This window comes from Leptosomus discolor, chromosome 3, assembly GCF_034619465.1.
Source record: "Leptosomus discolor isolate bLepDis1 chromosome 3, bLepDis1.hap2, whole genome shotgun sequence".
NCBI lineage: Eukaryota > Metazoa > Chordata > Aves > Leptosomiformes > Leptosomidae > Leptosomus > Leptosomus discolor.
The window spans coordinates 35770073-35793472 of record NC_141393.1 but is presented as its reverse complement, the minus strand read 5'-3'; the positions used below and the strand labels follow the sequence as shown (position 1 = coordinate 35793472).

The 23400-nt window shown below is 36.7% G+C and overlaps 1 protein-coding gene across 2 annotated transcripts in view; it reads left to right on the top strand.

Annotated features, from left to right (window-relative positions):
* The window catches only part of FMN1 (formin 1), a 178775-nt gene that overhangs the window by 44430 nt on the left and 110945 nt on the right, over window positions 1–23400 (top strand). Inside the window, exons 3-5 of one of the 2 annotated variants that reach the window (XM_086462891.1) lie at window positions 486–603; window positions 10607–10639; window positions 21712–21773. In XM_086462891.1, the coding sequence (XP_086319017.1) occupies window positions 486–603; window positions 10607–10639; window positions 21712–21773 (213 nt within the window). The remainder of the gene's footprint in view (window positions 1–485; window positions 604–10606; window positions 10640–21711; window positions 21774–23400) is intronic. The other variant, XM_086462892.1, reaches the window with a different exon arrangement.

The window sequence follows — 23400 nt, the reverse complement described above, 5'->3', positions numbered from 1 at the left end:
TGATGTGGCAGTTATTACGTGGTATGTGGACTGAGCAAGCTGCTGGGGGTGGGGCAGGAATGTCATAAACTAGCTCTGCTTCCAGAAAATTATATTGTCAAATGATGTCTTAGATGAATTGCACTAGTGTTTACTTGTAAGAGGAGCATAGATGGGTCTTTTCGCTCTGAAAAGAAGATACAGGAAAAAAGCTTAGTGTTCTTGACCACCTCTGTGGTTCACCAAAGGACAGACACTTTCCACACTGATGTGAACAGTTTCAGCAAATCACTGTATGTCACATGCATTATGTTATTTTCCTCCTCAAAATTGTATTTCTACGCTGATTTCTTTGTATCCCTTCCAATCATCTGAGCACTGTTGCAGTCAGTAGAATGAGGCAGAAAACCATTCAGGAGTATATATGTAGAGCTGAGCATGGCGGTTGCTGTTTCGTAACCGATTGATACTGCAGACTTTAATTTTTTCTTGCGTAATTTTAACAGCCCGACCTGAGTCCCTCAGAGCAAGATGACAAGACTCCAGGGAGACTCCAGACTGTCTGGCCGCCACCGAAAGCAAAGCATGAAGAAGTAAAAGTAGGATTAAAGTACACAGAAGCAGGTAAAACAAAGAGGTGAAACGTTTGCAGAAATTAGTTTCGGACATATTTAATCTTGTTTAATACAGAGATGGTGATAAGTCACAGTATTTTTTTATCTGGAAAAACAGACCTTATGTTTTGGATGTGTTGTTTACTGTTACTTGTTAAGCATCTGATTTTTAAATATGAATGGCTAAATCTGTGTTGAAATCTAAATGCTTGCCTCTACAAGTTCTTGAGGAAAGGAGTGGGGTTTTTGATAAATTAGGTTATCCATTTCTAATGGAATTCTGTTCAAATGAGCGACAGAATAGTGAGAGGAATGGAAACCTGATTGCCTTTTCCATTGCCCTAGAATGCGGGGAGCAGTGACCTGCTGGACTCTAGGCTGGCTGCAGATTTTCTTTGGGTCGTGTCTGGAATAAAAGTAATAAATACCATTATTTCAACTTGTGTATAAACAGGAATACTCATATCTGCCTAGATCACTTTTATAGCTAGCCATGTGTATTGTCTTATACAAATGTATGAGAGGGTGTGTCTGAAGCACAATGCTAACTAGTTATCAGATAAGCTTTGCACAGAAAAATATTTCTTAAATTTTTGTTATTTAGATAAATACTTACACAATGTATTTACAAGGGAAAAAGTGATTATTGTGGCCATGGCAACTGTGTTTCAGATTTGTATTCTTAAATATAAAACAGGAAGTACTTATTACCGAAGAAATTAGTCATGAACTGTGGAATTGTCTGAAATATCAAAATGAAAGGCAATAGACCACCTGTTCTTTACCTGGAGACTTTAGAAAATACCACCTAGAAAGGATCAAGTGGAATTAAAAACCAAGCTTTTGTACTACCTTGCTGTGAGAAATTGTACAGGGTACTGCTGTATGGTTCTTTCCGGTTCCATCGGATATCCATTTGGCCCTGTATATGGGAGAGAATAAATAGGAGTAGTGGATCTACTGCTTTGTACTGTTTAGCGTATTACTTCTTTCTCCTTATTTCCTCAGTTTTCTCTGCCTTAATCTTTTTTGTAAAGAGGGCATGATACTGGGAGCGTAAAAGTTGTTGGAAGATTCGGAAAAAAAATGGTTCTAATATAGACAGAATTGAATTTACAGTATATCTGATTGGTCTGAGGTGTGGCGGTCTATCACTAGGTGACCAGGACAGGTATTCAGCTGCTGAGGAGGAGTGCGACAGGCTCTTTCTGTTTCTCTTAGGTTCTTATTATAGGCTACATGCCTGCTGTATTTAATTTTACCCAAATAAAAGGGTTTTTTCTCCTAGTGACTGTAATCATCTGTGGCAAAAACATATGCTGAAATAAAGGAAAGGAAACTGAATTAACAAAAGCTCCAGATTCTACTACTTGTAGAGAAATTAGGTCATGCTTTCCTGAAATTTGAATAGGAAGGACAGACTGGCTTAGAGCCCATGTAAATTGTTTCTCTTTTGTTACTGTGATATTTTGGGTGGCGGTGTCATCAACATGTTGATGGTTAGTTTGCTAAGTCAAATTTTTATACAGACCAGATTCTGCAGTTCATTAGTCACTCCAGCGTCTGGCAGAGAGAGGGATTCGAATGAAAACAAACTGCTGGTGAGTCAGCCAGGACGAGACAGAAGCGGTGCTTTTAAAGGAACTAGGCAAAGACTATATTTGCAACATATGTTAAGAGTGCAGTAGAGTTACAGGTGTGCCTTGGTTATTAGCAGGTTTGAGTGTGTTTCAGCTGTTCAGGGGTGCCCAGAAAGCAGTTGTGGCAACAAGGAGACTGTAAAGGTGTTGTAGGTTGCATATGATGGATCAGTTACTTCTGCTTTTCTGAGTACTAGGGTGACTGTTCTAAAGCACTAAGGAGCGAATTTATGCAGTCTCCTGCAAGCAAAGGAAGGTACTGTTCATGAGTAGTGCTGATATAGTTAAAACCCCAGAGTTTGTATTCAGTGTTGGGGGGCGGTGTTTGTGGGTTTTTTTAATGAATATGAAAGTGGCAATACAGCATTATTTCTAAGCTCAGTATCTTCTCTCTGACAGTGGTTGGCACCTTCAAAGTGCATGTGTATACTGGCATTTCCCCTCATGCCCTTTTCCATCCAAAATTCCTTCCCAGCCACCAGTACCATAAGAACTTCTTGTCCATGATGTGGGCTTCTTAAAAATATGACATAAAGCAGGTTAATGATCACTATTAAACTGACTGGTCTCAACCCATCTCAACCTGAAACCCTATTTCATACTGCAGTGTCTTATCTTGACGGCTGAGATCGAATGAAAAATTATTGATTGCAGAATAGAGTTCAAAAATTGTGTGTGGCAGGAATGTTTGATTCCAGTCTTCCTCCACTGATGTTCCTGAATAAATGGTAACATGAAAGTGCTGAAGTGACTTGTTTTAACTTTCAGTCAATGATTTATGTTAGTGTTTTAATTTCTGTGATTAAGAGTTTCATCTCCCAAAACAATAGGAATCTATATACAAACAATACTAACAGTAGGCTGACTTAGGTGATTATTCATTTAGCACAGCTTTATTTTAGGTTTAGCAAAATAAATCTATCACAAGTGTGATCACATCCAAGGATAAATTTGTGGACGTAAGTCTTTTTATTTCTAACAGGGTACAAGAATGTGTACTTATTTTGTGAGGTAGCATAGATTTTTTTCATTTGTCATGAGAAATTAGTATTTAAAGTAATGCTGAAAATTTGAAAGTTGGAATACTACAATTCTGCACCAAGTCTTTGATTTACTTCCTTCATCACCATGCACTATGGCAGCTATGACAGGAAGGTAGGGATATAGAGGGAGAGGATTCCTGGCTTTTTGATCTTTTCTCACCTCCTTGCCATGTTTTTCCTCATTGCTCTTGTTGCCTAGTGGAAGCAAGAAATTCAGGCTTAATTTGGCCTACGCAGCAGACATGACAGTGACTCACAGCAGCTTGGAGGAGTAGCTAAATCCCTCCTGAGGCTCGTAGTCTGGCTTGATGTGTGGGAAACCAACTGAAAAGCAAACGGACATAACAAGGAACATGTGTGTAGGGCTGACTAGGCCTGTTGGAAATATTAGAAGAGAAAGAAGTTAGTGAAGAAATATAACTCTGCAACAGGTTTTTTTCATGCCTTTGATAACATCTTGTGTAGTTATAGTATGGTCACCCCCAACATCCGAATCCTGAGTTGTAGCTTTTCAATTAAAAGGATATTACAATATTTTGGTGTATCTTATGTTCTCTTAATCCTTTAATTTCTTTGTTTCCATAGAGTGACTGCGTTGTCAGCTGGTTCTCTGTAATTAGCACAAGCTGCTTACATGGTTCTCTAGAGAAACTGGAACTTCTTTGAAGTGTGTCAGTCTAAAATGGCTGAAGTCCAGAAAGTCGACAGTACATTACACCACTTATATTCTGGAAGACTAGAAAAAGGGTATTTTAATTTAGAGTTATAGGTTTATTCCATGGAAATCTTTCCCATGTAATCAAAGACATTTCTGTGCATATTTCTCTGGTCCTGAAGTTCTGATCTTCTGTTTTCAGTAAAAGTGTCTTTTTCTTTTTCCTCCCTGGTTCTTAGAGAGATTTCTCCCATCATTTAAATCATTAAATCTGATAGAAGAGTGGATGCACCAGCTATTATGTATGGTGAAAATATCTAGCCAGGTAGAGGAGACATTCATATCTGTATGGAGTGAACTCATCAGTGATACCAGATCACACAGAATCCACATATAATGAATGTTTCAGCTGCTGCGTGTGACTAGATCAGCACTTGCAGCATCTCATGCCCAGCAAAAGGAATTCAGACATAAGTTCTGTTGCTCATAAACTACTTAAGTTTGAAGAACAGTCTCAACATTAAGGTGGTATAGAACCTGTAATTCCTATTTAAAATGTATTTTTAGCCATTAGGATCAAAATAGTTCTCTTACATAGAACAGAGTTTAGTCTTTTGCTTAAGCAAAATGGAAATTTAAAAAGTGGTGAGTGAAGTATTTAACATTCCTGCTGGAAAAAATTGTTTAAAAAAAATCAAGTTGAAACATTAATCCACTTAGTGCTTTTTTCATTATTTTTTTTCTTGCTAATTCAAATATCTGTATTTAACATGAAAAAACCCTGTTCTGTCATAGTCTGTCTATTCATCATCCTTAAATCTGCAGCGAGGTAATGCTGTCTCTATGGTGCCATAATTTCTATAACAGCAGTCTGGGATGCTGTAACCACAATTTTCAGGGTAAATAAGAAAATCGGGAGGTGAGTGAGAGAGCTCTTATTAACAAAAAGTGTCTAAGTAAATGGTGAATAAAATAAAAAGTAATGGCAGAGGTTTATTGCCATTCTCAAACATATTAAAGCCTTGGTACCCTGTGCTCTGGGTTCCCAGCAAGAAAATCACTTCATGGTCATGATGTAAATGCAGAGAATAACCAGCTTATTTGAGAGAAAGAGAGGCATAGCGGTCTGAACAAATTGCTGAGAGATAAGAACATGATTTCTTATCTTTCTTTAACGTAAACTTCCTTTGTGGCCTTGAACAGTTTGTGTTTGTCTCTAAAAGAGACATAATGCTTGATGTTGTTAGTATCCTGAAGGAAGTTATTGTAACAGAGGCTGCTAACAGTTGGTTTCATCTTAAAATAAAAAAAAAAAAAGAAGACATTTTCTGAGCAATTTCAGTTTATTTGATTTCACTGTGGTATTTGGGGTTTAGTTCTGGGATCCTATTATAAAATTTGTTGTAATGAATTAGACAAAGCAGGACTACAGCAAACAGGATTACACATTGGTTGAAGATAGTGTTTTTGTGATTTAATGGTCACTGATCAGTTTGATGTGACCTTAGAGTGCATGTGGGCTGCAGAGAGGTTTTGTAAATTATTTTACTGCATTTATTGTGCAGCATGGCAGGCGTATTTGGGCATGCTGTGTTGGTGTTTCATATTCTGACAAATACACTGGCTTTTATTAAGAAGCCGAGTTTTTTATTACCGGTCAGATTGTTGTAGTCATATCATATTGCTCTAGAGTAACAATGAAATTTTCATCCCTTACTTACACTAACTAAAGCTGTAGTTTTATGAATTTTGGAGGTATTGGGCATAGTGCTGCTTGGAAATATCTACAGTCTCAGACAAATGGGTTGTGCATGTGCTGATCAATACAGCAGCCGCTTTTCCAGTTGTCTTACAGCCGTGTCTGCTAAGATTTACCTACGAAATATTAAAAAAACCCTCAAAGCCAACCAAGCAACAGAAACTTCCTTTGCTTTTCTCACTCCACCTTGTCTAATACTGTCATTCATACTGTGCCTCTTGAGGTAGGAGCAAAAAGATAGGCACCTGTTAATGCTGAAGATTTGTTGTTAAGATGCTTTTATGTTTCATCTCCAGCCCTTTTGTTACCATCTGGAATGGCTTCAGGAAAGTTGTGAGACCTTTCCAAGCTTCAGTTTACCCGTCCGTAAAATTGGGATAAGAATCCTGAACTATTTTTCAAGCCAAATTCAATTAATTTTCTGTTTATAGGCTATTAGCATTAGATAGAAATGCAGAATGGAAAAGAATACTAACTTCCTAAACCTAAAGCTGTGAAAAATTAACACTTATAGTATGATAAGTGTGCCGAAGGCTGTGTGATGAAATGTTCATGCCTTCCTATACACTAAGGATTATATTGTTACAAAGTGAGAGGAAAGAAGAGCTACGCTCTGCTTTTTCAGTAAAAGTCCCTTCTTTATTTCCATTATGCATACTGTCTATAGAAATGTAGTCCTTTTAGGAGACCTATTGTTTTTGAGTCTGGATGCACCTGTTGCAGCAGATGCCTGACAAGGACATGTTTTACAGTATACAAAGCCGTATCTAGATGCATATGTCTGTGTAGCCCTAGGTACCAGCGTGCTTAATAATTCATATCCAGAACAACTTTGGTCTACTCCAAGTAGAAACTTGATTTTTAAACTGCGTTTTTCCTCGTGAGAAGATTAATCTATTATCTGAATATAATGAAGGCAACTTCTGTGAATTATTTCTTTTACTGTAGATTTTATTTTGAACTGCAGGCACCGCTCTGGGTGCTACCAATGTGACGTTGCAAAGGCCCAAAACAGTCCCAGGGTTTTACGAGATGGTTCTTGTTACACAGCTGAAACACAGTGAAAGAGCAATTGTGTACAGCACAAGAAGAATGACTTTGTATTTTATTTCCATGGTTCTATTTCAAAATATATGAGGCCCTTTGTATAACAGCAATGCCTTTGACTTTTATTGAATTCACTTCACTGTTCTCCAGTCTCACTGTCCATGTGATCTGAGGTTCTATTGGCGCAGCATTTGAACATGAGAGACTTAGATACTAGTCTAAACGAAACCCTGAATCTGAACATCCTGGTGCTTTCTGAAAATTAGCACCTGGATTTAGAACTGCTTTTTGGATTTCTTTTGGTTAAATTTGGTATCATCCCTGCCAAGTTTGCCTCTTCTGCTATGGCACAGATATGTACTCTTATCTGTAAAAAAAAGCCAACCCTATTTATTGTACATTTCTTAGTTTTATATATATCCATGTTTTCAGTTTGTCAACAGTTCTAAACTTGAGAATTGCTGAGAATGCATGGGGGAGGTGGTGTGCCTATGTGTATGAATGTGTGGTGTGCCTACACTCACCCACATATCCACCCACACTTGAATAAATATACACTTATGCTGCATGTATAGTATACATGCATTCTCAATGTATGCTTACTATATATAGTATACAGTGATTCTGAAGGTGTTACAGATCTAGAATGAGTGCTTTGTGTTTTAAATCTGTGCTAGATGAAGTAGATAGAGTCATCAAAGAAATTCTGTAATAAATTTGTTCCTCTTGTTTGCCCTTGTTCCTCTTGTTTACCCTGTTGCATTGGTGAATGTGATCCTGTAACAGATTGGTTTTGCAAATATGAAGTAGGATGTTTGTTGAGAAAAAAACCATGTTGAATGTCCCCAGCAGCAGTACCTCTGATGTTGTGTTCCTGGGAGGGTGAAAATGTCAAGTGAAACTATTAATTTCTGCTATCAGGTAAATGAACTGTAGCTGTAACCTCTCACAGGGGAGGAATGAGCAAGTAGATAAGTTACTCAGGTGACTGCGTCTGAATAGTGCTTTATATTGCTTTGCAGTCAGAAAGACTAAGAGCTATTTTCTTCACTTCCATAACAGAGAATCGAGGGTTTGCTGGTTTTTCCTTCAGGAGACTGCTTTTCTGTGGGTATCATTCTGTTGTTCTCAGGGAATTCAATGAGTGTTGTGAAGTTACTTCATTTTTTTGTAATAAGTTAGCTCTTAGATCTTCTGCACTATCTCAATATCCAGACAGTATTTAGATACTGGACTATTGGCTTGTTTGGGACACATTCTCCACGTGTCCCTCTCCATCTGTCTCCCTTCCTCACATCTTCTATATTTCCACCAGAATCTTTAAGGTGCTGAAAAGCATTGAAATTTTAGGCTTGGAGGGTTCTTCTTTCCCTTAAAAGTCTGGGAAAAAAAATTAAGTTGAAGTGAAGGATGTCTGCTCATTTCCCAGCTTGGGGAATTGACATGCTCATATGTGTTGAATTATGGGGCTATAAAAGAGTTCAGGTTCAGTGGGAAGTAAAGATACAAGGACAGGAGTAGATGGAATGGGGTGAGGGAAGAAGGATTAGAATAATGTGTCAAAACTATGTTCAGTATTGTTTTAGCCAATGCCCTATCCCTAAAAATAGGTAATTCTAAGAATTTCTTTGAGCACAAATCAGTTTTAGTTTCCTGGTTCTAAAAGAATGCTTAAATGCAAACCTTGTTTGAATTGGTGTTCAGGTTTAAGGAAGGCTGTCTGTCAACTTTTTGTAAACCTAAGCTTTGGGCTTTCACTGACCAGTCATCTTGTAAAAATGTGTAAGCCACAATTTGTCTGCTTAAAATGTTGCATTCATATAGCATTTCAAATAAATGTCTGTATTTCTCCCAGTGTTACTTCTGTGTGAAAATTTTGCTTTCTAAATGCCATTCCAAGACTGAACAAATAATATATTTTGAAAGTTGCTCATGACTATGTTTATCAGAAGAAAAGCCTGAACATTTGCTGCTTTTTAGGCCTGTAGCCTGTAAAAGCCCGGAAGGTCGCAAGCATGGCCTGTAAAAATAAATATGTAAACAAATAAAAAAAGGTGCAGCAGCGGTGAGTAGAGTCCCTTCTGACACCTGGTGGTTAAAGAGGAAACTAAACTACATGGGGAAATGGAAGGGAAAACAAGACTAGTAAAAGCGAATATTGAAAGTGATGGGACCAAGGGTTACCAAGGAGGGAGAAAAGATTAAGAAACCCTCACTGTTCTGAAATTTAATGAATCAGCTCAATTAAAAGTTAATGATTTCCTTTATGCTACAGGGTGTGGTACATGTGGAGAGGTGGATTGCACTCAAGTTTTCCAGTTTTTGTTCTCTAATTACTTTTAAGTTGTGTTAACATTATTTTGCATGTTTCCACATACTGAGTTTAATGCGTAAAGACCAGCAGTGGTTTTATAGGTCATTTATCTTGAAAGCTTCAACTTTCTACTTGAAGTTTTGAGATCATGGCAGGGAAGGTTCCTAAATTGCTTATGCAAATTTTGAGGAATAACTCGTCTGTTTGAAATGTGAGTTATGGAGATTTCTGTGGGAAAGGTTTTCATATAAGATTTTATTTAAAATTATTCAAGTAGGTAAGTTGTTTTATTATCAGAGAAGAAAAGGGAATTTTCACACAGCAGAGTTTTGGACACAAATAGAATAATACTGAATAATAGTTGAGTGTGTGTGCTTGCTTTTTGCCACTGTTTTGGAGAATAAAATTGCCCTTCACAACATTGTGACCCACTGTATCCAGTATTCGCAAAGCTGTAGGTTAAGTTTTCAGGTCACCAGATTTACCAGTGAATGCTTCTCCCTTTTCTTTTAGAAATGGTGATGAACAGTGCAGCTCGCTCAGTATCATGACAAAGATTTACATCAGCGTGTATTGTGTGTATATTTGTAAACATTATTACTGCTCTGTATTTAGATAATTTCTGTGTGATAATACAAAATGTATGTTAAGCATTTGCATAAATTACATAGGTTGTCAAAAACATCCAGATTTTATTTCATGTTCGGTTTTCTATGCATTCAGGAAAAACATGCATTCTGTAGTGCGTATTTTCTTTGCAAAACAGTGAAGCATGCCTCATGCTTTTACTAATCATTAGTAATATCTTATATGCTTTATTTCTACAACCCTGTGGCGTATGTCATACATTGGCCACTGTTATTGCACAGTCTGTAATTTTTTTGAAAAATGCGTGGTTTAGGAACAACATAAAAGCAAACCAAGGAATTTGTGAAAGCATTCCCACCCCAAACTTGTGTCTTGTAATCAGATTGTATGGAATGAATCTGTCAGAAGAGGCTGATACCTCATACCTTTCTGATCTGCATTGCTCTCCTTGCCTTACCAAGCAACACAAAAAGACAATAATGAGTGAGCACCATTGTTATTTCCAATTGAAAGTCTTGAGGAATGAACAAAATAAATTATTTAATCGTTCTACAGTGTGTGGTATGCAATTCTTTATATACCTTGACTGAGAGCTTTACAGAGATATTTGCAAGTTTGTTTTCATAGTGAGTGGCCTATGGTTAACTAAGGAATGTCCATGGAAGTTTTTACATGGTAGAAGTTTATTTAAATAATTGCTATTTGATTTTTATTTCATTTGATAGACAGTGCCAATATCTAGGAACGCTTAAGAAATTAAGCAGTTCATAAACAGCTGGTAATTTTTTGCTAGACAAAATGATGTAAATGGGAGCTGAGAATACTGACTGAGGTAAATGTTTGTAGTAATGAACAAAAAGTAGGGAGTCTGCCAGACTCCCTGCTAGGATATGTATTTAATGAATGTGAAAATATAAATTCTTCGTGTGAAGCTTAAATACAATCTTACTTATGCTTTTGTCTCTAGCTCACGTAAAGCTTTACAAGGAGGCACCACCAGGTGGGTGGAACAGTGTAATGTTGTCCGTCTGTGTCTAGTCTTTGGTCTCCTTTGTTGCTGTAAAGGCAATATTTACCTTTCCTTGGTGGAATAAAAATGGTAAAGGCAGAAACAGCAGTATCTACCACTGTTTAAGACTAAAAATTTAGTGAAGACTACAGAAGTTCTGTAATACAGGTGAGGAACTGTTTTCAGAATTCTAGCTTACGTTACTTCAGTTTCAGTGGCCTCCAGCCCACTCAAGTGAGTGGAACTTAGGTTGATTTCTTTGACTTTCAGGTCCATCCCACAATACTATGAAATTTTGCAAAGTTAACATTTGAAGTCTGATCAGAATAGCAGCACAATTGGGAACTGGTGTATTACTTTCTCTTCCTCTTTTTTTTTCTTTTTCCCCCTCATTTCTCTTGTCTATGAGCAAACTCCAGGTAAATGTAACCCATTTTAGAGATAATGTACTGTGCCTAATAATTTGGCTGGTTATAATTTGGCAGTGCTTATTCTAGAAATCTTTGAAGCAAAGACTGTAGGTATAGTGAAAATTGAGCTGGAAAAGTTCTTTCTGAGTTGGCGGGCTATGGTCCATTGTGAGGTGTATCTTACATAAAACTGAAGTATTATCTGAATTTAAGCAAAAAGACAAGGTGAAGTGAATTAATAAATTACGAGAAATATTGCAGCAGCAAATTTTTACTGATTTGAATAAATACTGCATATAAAAATGGGTACTGAAGCTTTTTGTACAAGAACTAAGTTTGCGCTGTTTACTAGTTTAGTACTACTCACTTCGGAAGGATTAAAAAGGTGATAGCTTTTTACTTTTCCATAACCTTGATGAGTTTGGACACATACACTGGTCCTTATTCAAAACAAGAGCAGTTTAACACTGCCAAAGAAATACTATAATTCCCATTGAAAACTGTGGGAGGGCTAATCAGATGCTAACTGATAACACCATTAGCAATGAATCAGTAGGGATGTCTTTTGAAGGAAAAGGAGATTTAATTGTGCTTTAAGAAAGGGAATGAATGATAGTAACCTGATTTATGGAAGTTTATTTCAGATATAGCCCTTGCTGTGTCTTTCTGTATTTTCTTGCTCAGTTTTGTATCCCACCAAGAGCAGGACACACAGAGCCCTGGCCATTGTTGGATTTCAAACGAAGCTTACGAAGCTTATTTTGTACAAACTCTTGTGACTTGGCAACTCCTTTTAAGCAGCTCTTTTGCATTACTGAACAATTGTCAAATGTGTGATAACTAACTGAATCTGAGTTGGAACTCAGTTTATTTTAAAAGAGGGTTTTCTGATACTGTTCCTTTTTTTTCTACAATGGCTTGTCACTTCTGCAATTGCTTGCTGAAGTAACAGACATAACTCAATAAGGCTTGTTTCAAAGCATTTTTATATTTGTGTGCATGTGGGAATGAGAGAAAGCTACATCTTTGGGAGGGTCCTTCTGTGACAGCTGAGATAGCAGGGGGGGTTTGTGGTATTTTAGGTGAAGACTTACTAGTTTCATTCTGGTGTCATGAAGGTGGTGAACTTTTGTACTTTTTGTAAATGTGCTGCTTTTTTGTATATTGAGTTTAAATGATCCGGAACTTACATAAAGTACTCTGAAATTTTGGTCTACCTTCTTTGCTAAAATAAATATTTGAATAAAGGCTTTTTAAAGACATCATCAAATGATGAAATAACAACTCCCTAGTGATTAAAACATACTTTCTGAAAAATAAGTTGTTTCAGAGTCCTCCTTTTTGTGTAATGTATTGCCTCAGTGTTTCTAGCCTGTCTTCTCCTTTATTTCTTTAAGTTAAGAAACTGTCATTATACTGGGTATGGATGATCATTATTTGTTTATTCTTTCATCAGTTTCCTGTTCTTCTGCTTTTCAAACAATTACAGTTTGGCAATCTGCTGAGTTAAAGCTTTCTAAAGATTAAGATTTGTTTTCTTTTTTTTTTTTTTTTATCCATTTTTGTAGTTGAGTTAGGAATGCTAGATGTTGTTGTTGAATATTCAGTGTGATTATTTTAAAAGACTTATAAACAAACCTTATGACCAGAGTAAACTCTTGGTGCATTATATCACTGAAGAACAAGTTAGTCCTTAATTCTACCGTGAAACACCATGTAGATGATGATGCAAGTGGACATCATATTAGAAGAAATAAATCCAAAGGACTTTGAAGTCCCGTCCTATTCCCTTTGAAGTTTCATAATGAGAGGCCTCTCATGTTTGTTACAGTTGCATGAATACTTCTTAGGCAATAAGTGTTCAGATTTTTGCATTGATTAAAGCAACCTATATTGGATTTTTTTAGAATTCCCCTGCACATACCATCAATGATCTTAGGGCAAAAAAGTTACATTGTCTGTATAAACTGTCATTAAGTGGACTTCTGAAGAGTCTGGTCTGACAGACTCATGTCTCCCTGACAATTCAATTGCTAGCATTTCCCATTTCCCTCACTCGAAGTAGGCCCTGGCTTAGAGGACTGATGATGCTCTGGAGGTCCTAGAAACACTTAGGTTTGTGGATTTACAGGCCACTCGTGCGTTTTACTGCCTGCTTGGAGGAAGGGCAAATGAGCAAGCTGTTATATTTGCCCATCCCATTAAAATCTCATATTTTTTCCCTCCGTTCCAGTGGAACAAATAAGTGAACAACATGTTTGAATTGTTCATGGAACAGAAAAAGAAAATTCTACTACTCATTTCTACCCTAAAAAGTTGCGGTTCTGAGGTGAAGGAATTTGGGCGTACACAACTTCCTGAGCGCAGCAAACAGTGTTTACTGATTGTACAGATACATGGTTCAGATTTTGAAGGTCTTCTGAGTTTGTAACTAGAAAGATTAGAAGTGTAATTGCTTGAGAGTTCCTCTGTGTTTTAAAGAAGCCAGCTCAAACTAAACCCTCCATTCAATATCCTTAACACTTTGCTATCCTAGCTCAGCTTTCTCTGTAGAAACCGTAAACCCAAACAGGCCCACAGAAGTTCCGGGTGTGTTGCCTGGAGACTGTGTTTATCCTAGAAGGTCAGCATAAATGCTAAAGCTGAACAGTTTGAGCAGTAAATACTGGTGGACTCATTCAGATATCAAGGGCCTAATAATACTAGAATACGGTGCTATTTTAGATATGTGTTTTTTATGGTTGTTAAGGGTAGATTTGAGCAGTCCTGTGTTATACATTTTATTTGCAAGATTAGCTTTGAGGGCCAAAATTTTAGAAAACACAGTGCTGTAAAAATTAGTCCAATGTATTGAATAAATCTTCCTTTGTTTTGGATTATTCTGTGTTAAATTTTAAAACATAGTTATAAAATACAATAGCTATTAAAGAGTATGTGCTTTTTATATAACTTACATCAGGATAACCTTTCTCTATTGCCTTACATTTTCCTCCATATGTAAGTTTTGGTATCTGTCGACTTTTTGGGTTCCAGGTACTTTGGTTTTTAAATTGCTGTTCAAGAGAATGTGAAGAAAACCTTCTGTTTATGCTTTGCTCCAGCAGATGTGATGTATAAATGGTGGTAGGCATTTGTCTACTGTTTTACAATACATGATATTGTTATTTGCACACAGTTGATGTCTGTGATTCTGTAACGAATTCAGTTTCTGCCACCTTAGAGTGTTTTAAGCCCTTTGTTCACCTCTTGTTCGCCTTTATTATTCACCCATTTTTAATTGTTTGGTTTTGCTTCTTCAGCTTTTCCATTGTGCTTCCACAATAATTCTCTTATCTGTGTACATGCTGTGATGCAATTACAGGACAGAGTTGCTTCCTCCTTGCAGTAGGTGTTTAGTTAAAACACAATATAATTTTCTTCTTGCAACCCATTGCTTTAACTGGAGAATTTTAAATGTTGTAGTACCTTATGATAAAGAAATATTATTAAAAAATCCTTGCTTTTAAATCCAGATTTCTTTTCCTAATATACTGATGTCTTTTTAGTCAATGTTATCTTGATATGATCCATATTGCCAACATAGTTTAAAATCATGAGGCAGACTGATACCAAATCTAGAAGTTAGCTAAGAAGAAGGTTATCAGGTTTGCACTGGTTCTGTCTTTGCAATGTTCAATGCTAAAATATTTTTTTAAAATCAGATAAAATACTAAATTATAATTCATTTTTCCTGCAATTCTGTGTAGGCAGAACCAAATATATTATGACTGAAAGTAGAGTTATGGTACTTCATAATACTGAATTTGTCTGTGGGGGGCAGAACAGTGTATCAATACCCATAAATTGGTGTATTATAGTTGGGCTTCAGGAAAAAAAAAAAAAAAAAGGTTATTAATGGAGTACAAAACTGCCACCTAGTGGAAGTGGCTAATTTTACAGTTTCTCAATCTCCAGATTTTCAAGAAATTGGAGATCTTATTTTCTTGTCACCAGAATGTGTAATGAATTTACTCATCATTGAAATTATTCCAGATTTTTTTGTTTTAATCATAATTATATTTATCTATAGCATAGAATAATATTTCAAACAATACTGTTTCAAACAGTTTGATATTGTCAGCAGACTTGCTGAGGGTGCAAACCCTCTGCAAATCTACACACTGCACTTCTTCATAAATGAACTGGAAAAGTGAGGCTTGAAAAGGGGAAGCTTGCAGCTGATACGAAGTTAATAACAGTAATGAAGATAAAACCTGAATGCAAAATTAGCACTCTCTCATCAGAGTGCAACCTTTTTTCATGAGAATTAAAAAAAAAAAAAAAAAAAAAAAAAAAGGTAAAACGATCTAAGATTGAGGTATTATGCAATATTGAAAATTTAGAACCATTAAGATGTGCTCTTGAGGAAAAAATCCTAAATACATGTAGAGAATAATGAACTCTGATCTGATCATTATTCTTTGAGAACAAGACCTTGATGGTAAAACAGATCTTGGGAAATGTCAGCTCAGTGCTTGGTAGTGATTGAAAAGCAACTGAAGTGGTAGGAAGTAGAAGGAAAGAAACAGAAGATAAAATCTAATCATCATAATGCCTTTGTATAAATGTCCACATTTTGAATTTTTTGGGAAACTGTAGTTTTGTCAACTCAGAGAGGGTACAACAGAACTGTAAAAGGTTCAGGGAAGGACGGCAACTTTGATCAACAATATGGAACATGTTGCTTTTGAGGAAAGCCTGTGTAGACTATAATATTCTTTCAACTGGAGAATAATCAGTCAAGGAGGCATATGATGGAGATCTCTAAAATCCTAAGAAACACCAAATGGGTAAATGGTGAACAGTTGTTCACTGTTTCTTCCAGCAGAGGAACTGGAGGCATCAAATGAACCAAACAGGTGCAGATTCAAAATAAACAAAAGGGTCTTTACCTAAAGTGCCATTAATTCTGTGCTGCAGAATGTCTGTTTGCAGGAGTTTTAAAATCAGCAATGCACATTCATGGGAGAGGAATCCACCTGCAAACTATTAAATATGCAAACAACTTTTCTGGTTTACAAAGTTCCTGCATTGCAAATCAGGTTGCTGGAAGAGTGCACTGGAGAAATCCCACTACCTTTTTGCCAGTTCTTAATTTTTTACATGTCAGCAGTGTTTTGGCTACTGAGACAGGACAGTAGGCAAAATAGGCTTCTGGCTTGTCTCAGCAGAGATACAGTTTTGTTCACTGTGAAGCCAAATGGTTTTTATTTCACAGTTGCACTGCTCTGCACTGTGGCAGTTCTCAGTTTACCTTTTCAAGGGCCTGTAGAAATAAGAACAGAAATAGACTTTGCATTGTGCACCCAAACCTCTGTAAGTTAGGAATATGTGACATACGTAATCCCAAAGTAAGATGGTTTGCTTAATTCACTACACTTTGGAGTGTCTTCTGGAAACTGAATCAGTTTCTGGTAAGAACTTCAGCTCCTTTTTTCCAGCATTCTGCTGCTTTAATGGTCTACAATGAGCTTATCTTCCCAAACTAGGTATTTTCTTTTACTTATGTTGCTGGTTTTTCTGCTGTTAGGCTTTAGTGCAGCTATTCTGTAAAATCCGATTGATTGGATAACCCCCAGGTACCTTCACTGGGTAATAACTATTCCCCTGAAAGTGATCTGGATAGAACTTAGAACTTGGAAAAGTGATTTGATCTGGACCACAAGCATCCCTCTGTCCTGCTTCTACGTGAAGAGAGGATCTTCGCGGTTTAATGTTGGTGTAAGTTGTGCACTGGATGCAAAATACGAATGGCAGGTCCTAGAGGCAGAAAGTATGAGTATAAAGGATGAAAGCGCAGAAAAGTAGTAGTGGTGGAGGGAAGGGTTGTTTTGTGATCATTATCGTTCTCATGATAATGAAGTCCAAGTAGAGTTTTCGTCTTATCTTATAGGTCTGTATGATTAGCAAGACTGTGTTGGGTACCTGTCTTATCTACCGACTGTGGCATGGAAATTTAAGTTTGACAGTAAGGAGATTTTTTTTTTTTTTACTATTGCTAACTCATTTATTTTTCCAACAACAACATAGAAAAGGGAAGCCTTGCACTGTCATGTCACCGTGTATCTTTAGTTTTCACCAAGGCCGCTATCCAGCTTCCTGTGTACTTTAACAATTTTCATGTTACTTGAAAAAAAAAAAAAAGCTATTTTGGTGCAACATTTACACTAACCTAGTATTTTAAAATACATTGCTAACTACCAGCAGATGTAACAAATACTTGTATTTATTTAAGACTTTATATTTTATACCGCTTTATCTTGCTAAAAACATGCAGTTTTATGACAGTTTGCGTTAGTTGCAATGGGTTATAATTATTGACTGAAGGAAGCATCAAGACGTGTAAGTAAAGAGTATGCCTGAATGGGCAACAAATTCCATCATTTATTGAATTTTTCTTGGGATGGAGTCCTCTTAAAGGAAAAAGTAGTAAATTAGAAATAGCAAATGAAAATTAAGAGTTAGAGCTGGTTGTAGCTGAATCTCTGCAGTGAGATTGTTTACTTTTTTGCTTTGCCCTGTGTAAATGTCTGACATTTTAAATTGTTTTCTCAATAATGAAATCCTAATTTGCTTGTGGTCATTTTTCAGGATAGGAGCACTTGCTGTCTGATTTGTGTCTGATTTGTTTGTTTCAAAAGTCCTTCAGTAGTATCTGCATTAGGGATATGATTTATGCCCTACAGCCACTGTCTTCCCAGCAGGCTGTTTGGAGACCAGGCAAGGACAACAGGATGTTTGCACAATCAGCCTTCTGTTATCTGGTGTAATCAAAGACTTTAAAACTGCGAAGGTACAACCTCTGTGACATGACACAAACTAGGCCATGTGCTGGGATGGAGTACAGCAAAGAGTCACCTTGTGACACAAGATCAGTTTGGATCTATCCAAAGTAGGGTGTAAAGAAGAGGGATCCAGGCTCTTTTCAGTGGTGCCCAGTGAAGGGCCAGTCTGAGCACACACTGAAACATGGAAGGGTCTGGCAAAAGGTCAGGAAACACTTTCTCACTGGGGGGTGACTGAGCACTGGCACGGGTTGCCCAGAGAGGATGAGGAGGGTGGAGATTTGTGCAAGCATTCAAAAGCTGTCTGGACATGGTCCTGGGCAACCACCTCTAGGGGTGTGGTTGGACCAGATGACCTCCAGTTGTCCCTCCCCAACTCAGCTGTTCTGTGATCTGAAGATTCATTTCTGTGTCTGTCTTGAAGGTCCTCAAGGCATTGCAGCACCAGGAGGTGGGAGGGCATAGGATTCAGTTGCAACCTCACATTTCAGTTGGTTCTGAGACCTATCCACATATGTTCATGGGTCTTAACTAATGAGGCTGGATGAGCTACAATGATTATGTGAGAATCAGGCTGGCTCCACACAGAGCTGTATCAGATTTCTTAAACCCTGGCATAGTTAATTTGTAACCTAGACAAATCACACTGATAATTTAGAATATACAGTATTTCTGGACCGTTTCTGTAGTCTAGATGAAAATGTTTTGCAAGTTAAATGGAATTTAAGGACTCAGTAGTGTTTAAAGCCTGACCTATATTTTTTTTTGCAATACCGTTCCTTCCATTAACATGACATTATTTTTTACTTTGCTTTTGTGATCTTACCATTCTAAGCAGCATCCCAACACCATTGCATAAACTTTATTAGTGTGCTGCCAGTATATTCAGAAACTGATTTTTGGAATTATATGGATGTGATTATTCTTTCTAGTCCAATTCTTCAGTGTTTTAATGATTCAGATTGCCATCTCTGTGTGCAGGATATTTTCTTGAGATGTTGACTATCCATGTAGATTTGTACTAAATTAAGGTGACTTCTAAAAAATTATGAAAAGAATAGACATGTGTTACTTTATATTATATAAAACTGTAATTGTGATGTCATTTTTTTTTTAATTATAATATCTTACACAGAAAAATAAATGTTTGCTTGAGAAAAACTAAAAAGGTACTTTGCTGGATGTCAGCTTCTATCCAATAGATCGTTTCTTCTAGTTAAAAAAGAAATATAATGGTAGAAAGAAACAAAAGAAGCTTATGCTGTAGAATGTCAGTTTATTGCATAGTAGACAATCTATTAAACATGTTACAGTATATCGATTTATGATACCCTTCCTTTTATGCAGTAGCAGTGTTTTGAGTAATGAATTAGGTTTATTAATTCTTATAATCTAGTATTTCTAAGCATATTTTTAGGAAATAAGTAAACCATAAGAGAATTGCTACTCCCTGTCTTGCTTCTGCTTTAGAACAGAGATTAAACAAAGCAATCTTTAGAACAAAGATTAAACAAAACAGTCTCTAGAACTTATTTTGAAGCTTTCAGCTAAGAAAAGTAATGAAAAACATGTGCCAACTTAAATAATTTAAAATGATGGTATGTTGCAAAATGTCTGTCACAAAAATGACATTGTAGATTAATTTTTAAAAAATTATTTAACTTTTTATACTGTGTTAGTTTTCATCCATGGGGGTTCTTTTGTCATTCCCCGACTGCGCAAACATTTGTGCCCAGATAAGAAAATAAGGAACAGAGGGTTGAGAATGGGTAAACACGGTGAAAAATCTGCTTTTGGTACCAGCGTGGGTCTATGCAAGCGTATGTGAACTGTGACTCTCTTACCCAAATCCCAAAGAATGTTAAGCATTGGGCAATCCCACATAGAAAGTAGATCTTTTGTTAAGATAGATCTGTAGATCTGTATCCTTATGTTAGCCAAACTAAGAACTGATTGTTAGCAGCATTTTCAGGACCTGTTGTTGGCTTCAGTTATCATGTGACCATAAAGAGCTAAACTTCAAGTCAAGGATGTTCGTGAGGTTCATGCCCTGGAAACTGAGTGCTGAACCAGCTGAGGTGCCAGAAGGGTCACCACTCTTTCTGGGGACCTGAGGCAGCTGTTTGTTAAGTCCTGTTTAGGTGAATTGATAAGCAGAGACTGTGTCCAGAGGGAATATCAACCAGTCAAAGAATTAACAGCAGAAAATCTGGAATTCTGTAGACCTAACTGGTTGTGATTCCAGCAGAGCAGTCAGGCAATTTTCCTATGCTGGAAAGCTCTAAGTAGTGACCCATTAGAGAGGACAGAGAGTTTAGATAGATACTATCACTAGTTGGAGTCATCCAAGTTTTTTATTTTATGTCTTGTAAAATACCAATTCATTTTCCTTTTTATTTTGTGTATCAGGTCAGTTGCTTGCGTATGGCTTCACCTACATTTGAAAAAAATAGCTTTGCATTAACAGCTTCCATGTCATACAGATTTCAGGGTGATGACCAGGTTATCTTTCCTTTCCTCTTTCCTCTATGTGCTCTCAAGAGAAAAAAAAAGAAGAAAAAAAAAGAAGAAAAAGGAAAAAGCACCTAAGCACTGGGATATTTTACTGATCTGGTGCTTCAGTCCATGCTTTGATGTTCTAATGCTGTTTTATTGATTCTGCTGTTCCAGGGACCATACAAACCTGTTGTGTTAGAGAACACTGACAGTAAAATTTAAAGTCTTTGGACTATTTTCAACCCTTATTTAAAATAGGATTTGATTCCTTTTTTAGTTGAGGAAGCAGAAGCCAAGCCAGGAAACTGGAAATAGACTTTTGTATGAATTTTGATTTGGAAGCAGATAGAGATGGGGCTTTGATGGTCTAAGAAAGAACTCCAGTTGCTTGTTTAGGAGGGCTGTAGCTTCTGGGCCAATGTCTTACAGCAGACAGCCTTCTCTTAAGTCATTACATGGCTGTAATGAAAGGTTCATCTTTCTTTGTCTGGCCAAATGTAGCATAGTGTGGATTGAGGGAAACCATAGTCTGACACCCAGGTTCTAGAGGTCTATTTGATGGATCTACACCATGTAGATTGTAATTAACATTGCAACCATCACTAAACCTGTGTAATCAATGCCCAGCCTCCTCATTTTTTCATTGCCAATTTAAATTTCTCTGGCTTCAAGTTTCATGCTTTCAATTTTGTTGTACCTTTGGATTTTATTACACTCTTGCTGAATGGAAGAGCTGTTTAGTACCCTGTGAAGGTGCGTAAACCCCGATATTAATCTTCATATGGTAGAATTAATACAAAGAATTCATTGTATCTCTTGCTGTTGGGTAATTTTCCAGGTCTTCATTTGTGTTTGTGATTGCTCTTTTATCCAGTTTGCCTGTGTCTAGTGATTGTATGTTTTTACAGTTCAGTTTAAGTCATTGTATTTAACGAATGTTTTGCTGAAATTCAGGGGAGTGGGTATGCATGCATGTGTATGTCATTATATCTTTATCAGCTCTATGTTTATCTGCAAATCTAAGCAAAACAAAAGTTTCCTCTTGTTACTTCAGTCTGATGTATCTTCCCTGCATTTTCCTCTCTCAGCATGGAAGACCTCTTTCCTTTATCCTCTGCTTTCGGAAACACCATGGAAAATCTGGTCATGCGATCTTAGAAAATAATGCTAATTACTGTGTTCAGATTTTCTTTTCCATCACCATTGTTAAAGGTCTTTTATTTGAGAGCCTACATCTGCATTCTGGACCTGCTGGTGTTTTATGAAATATACTATGCCGAAGATGGCACATTGTTTTCTGACTCTAATAGAATGTACTTTTTTATTTTTACAGAGTACCAAGCTGCCATTTTACATTTAAAGAGGGAACACAAAGAAGAAATTGAAACATTAAAGGTATATTTCTGTAATGATTTTTTTTTTCTTTCGCTGACTCTAGTGCATTTTAAAGATTTAAGTAGTGCAAACATACTTTCCATCAAATGTTAAGAATTTGTTTCTTTCTGAAGATTGTTTTCAGTTGACTGCCAACTCAGTTAAAATTAATCTAGTTAAAATCCATACATGCATTCATGTATGATGGCAAGAAGCAGCTTTACATGTTTTCCCTTTGTAGGTTTGCATATTGTTGTACTCTTAATTTCTTTCTTCTAACGCAGCAGTGCAGTACTTTTACATTTGCTTATTATATTAGGACACTGGCATTTAACTACTCACTCTTTCTCAGTGAAACATACTTCTGTAGAAGCAGTTTTCTGTAATTTTAGGCTGAAAAATAAGCATGGTAGATCCATTAGTGAGACTCTCTGACATTTTGTATTCATCACTATTGATGTCTGGTTTTGTAAGTGTAAACTTGACCAACTATCTAGTTGTCAAAATCAGAAATAACAAAGTTTAATATTAGAACTCGCTTTCCCTTGGCATGATTGACTCTGCTAAGCAAAGTGAAACGTTACAAGGAATTGTTTTTATCATAAAAGCAGGAACTTAAATGGTGGTATAACTTAAAGTGAATTTGTTGAGCAGTCCTAGTTTAAAGAAAAACTAACAGTATCTTCCTTTTCTTGCCAGTTGTGATATATTCTTAGGCGTAGCTGCTCTTTGTTCTAATACAGGTCTATATGCTAAATCCTTGGTATGCAAGTCATCAAGTACAAAACATTCTGTATTTTATTTGTCTTCATTAAGGCAAATAGAATGGAAAAAAAACAAAGTTACTAACACAAGAAGTCTGATAATCCAGTATATTGCTCGTTGGCCATGTCATTAGGCAGGTCACATAGCAATCATCAGATTAGTACAAGTACATATTTGTATTACACAGAGTATTTATGTCTTTGTGTCTGCACAAAGGCCAGGACATAATGGGCATAAAACCTGTGAAGTTGAGGAAGCCCAGTGAGGTCTTTGAGTAGACAGGGGTGGAATGATGGTAGCAGCTTGTGGAGTGGACAGGACAGGCAAAGAGTCTCTGCTGTGTGCAGCATCTCTTAAAATTCAGCACAGGGAAATGCATGCTAGCACTAAAGTAAATACAACAGTAATTCACAATACATATTATTAACAACTCTTACAAAGAATAGCGTAACTCCCACACAAGAACATAGATGGATGCAAGGGGAATTTATTCATTTTGAGAGGGTATTTCAGAGAATACGTAGTCTCAGTGAGAGAGAAAAATGTGTTTGTGCATTTCCAGCAGCCGTGGAAACAGTAGAGGTGGAGAAGACAGGTACTGGCAGGCATCCTTGAAAAATCTTACATCTCTCCAATTTCATGTTTTCATTAAAAGAATGTTCATCTTGCACATTTTGTTTTTCATAAGAGTACATCTGAAAGACACTGGAGGAGTACGTGCATTTATTTTCTGCTGATAACTTTGAATGATATAAACATTCTCTTTTAAATCAGATGATTATTTTTTATCTGGATCATTTGAATTATCCTCGAATATCATGTCTTAATGACTAATTGTGTTTATATGTTATATTGTTTAGTAGTAAGGGAGTGAGTGAGTTTC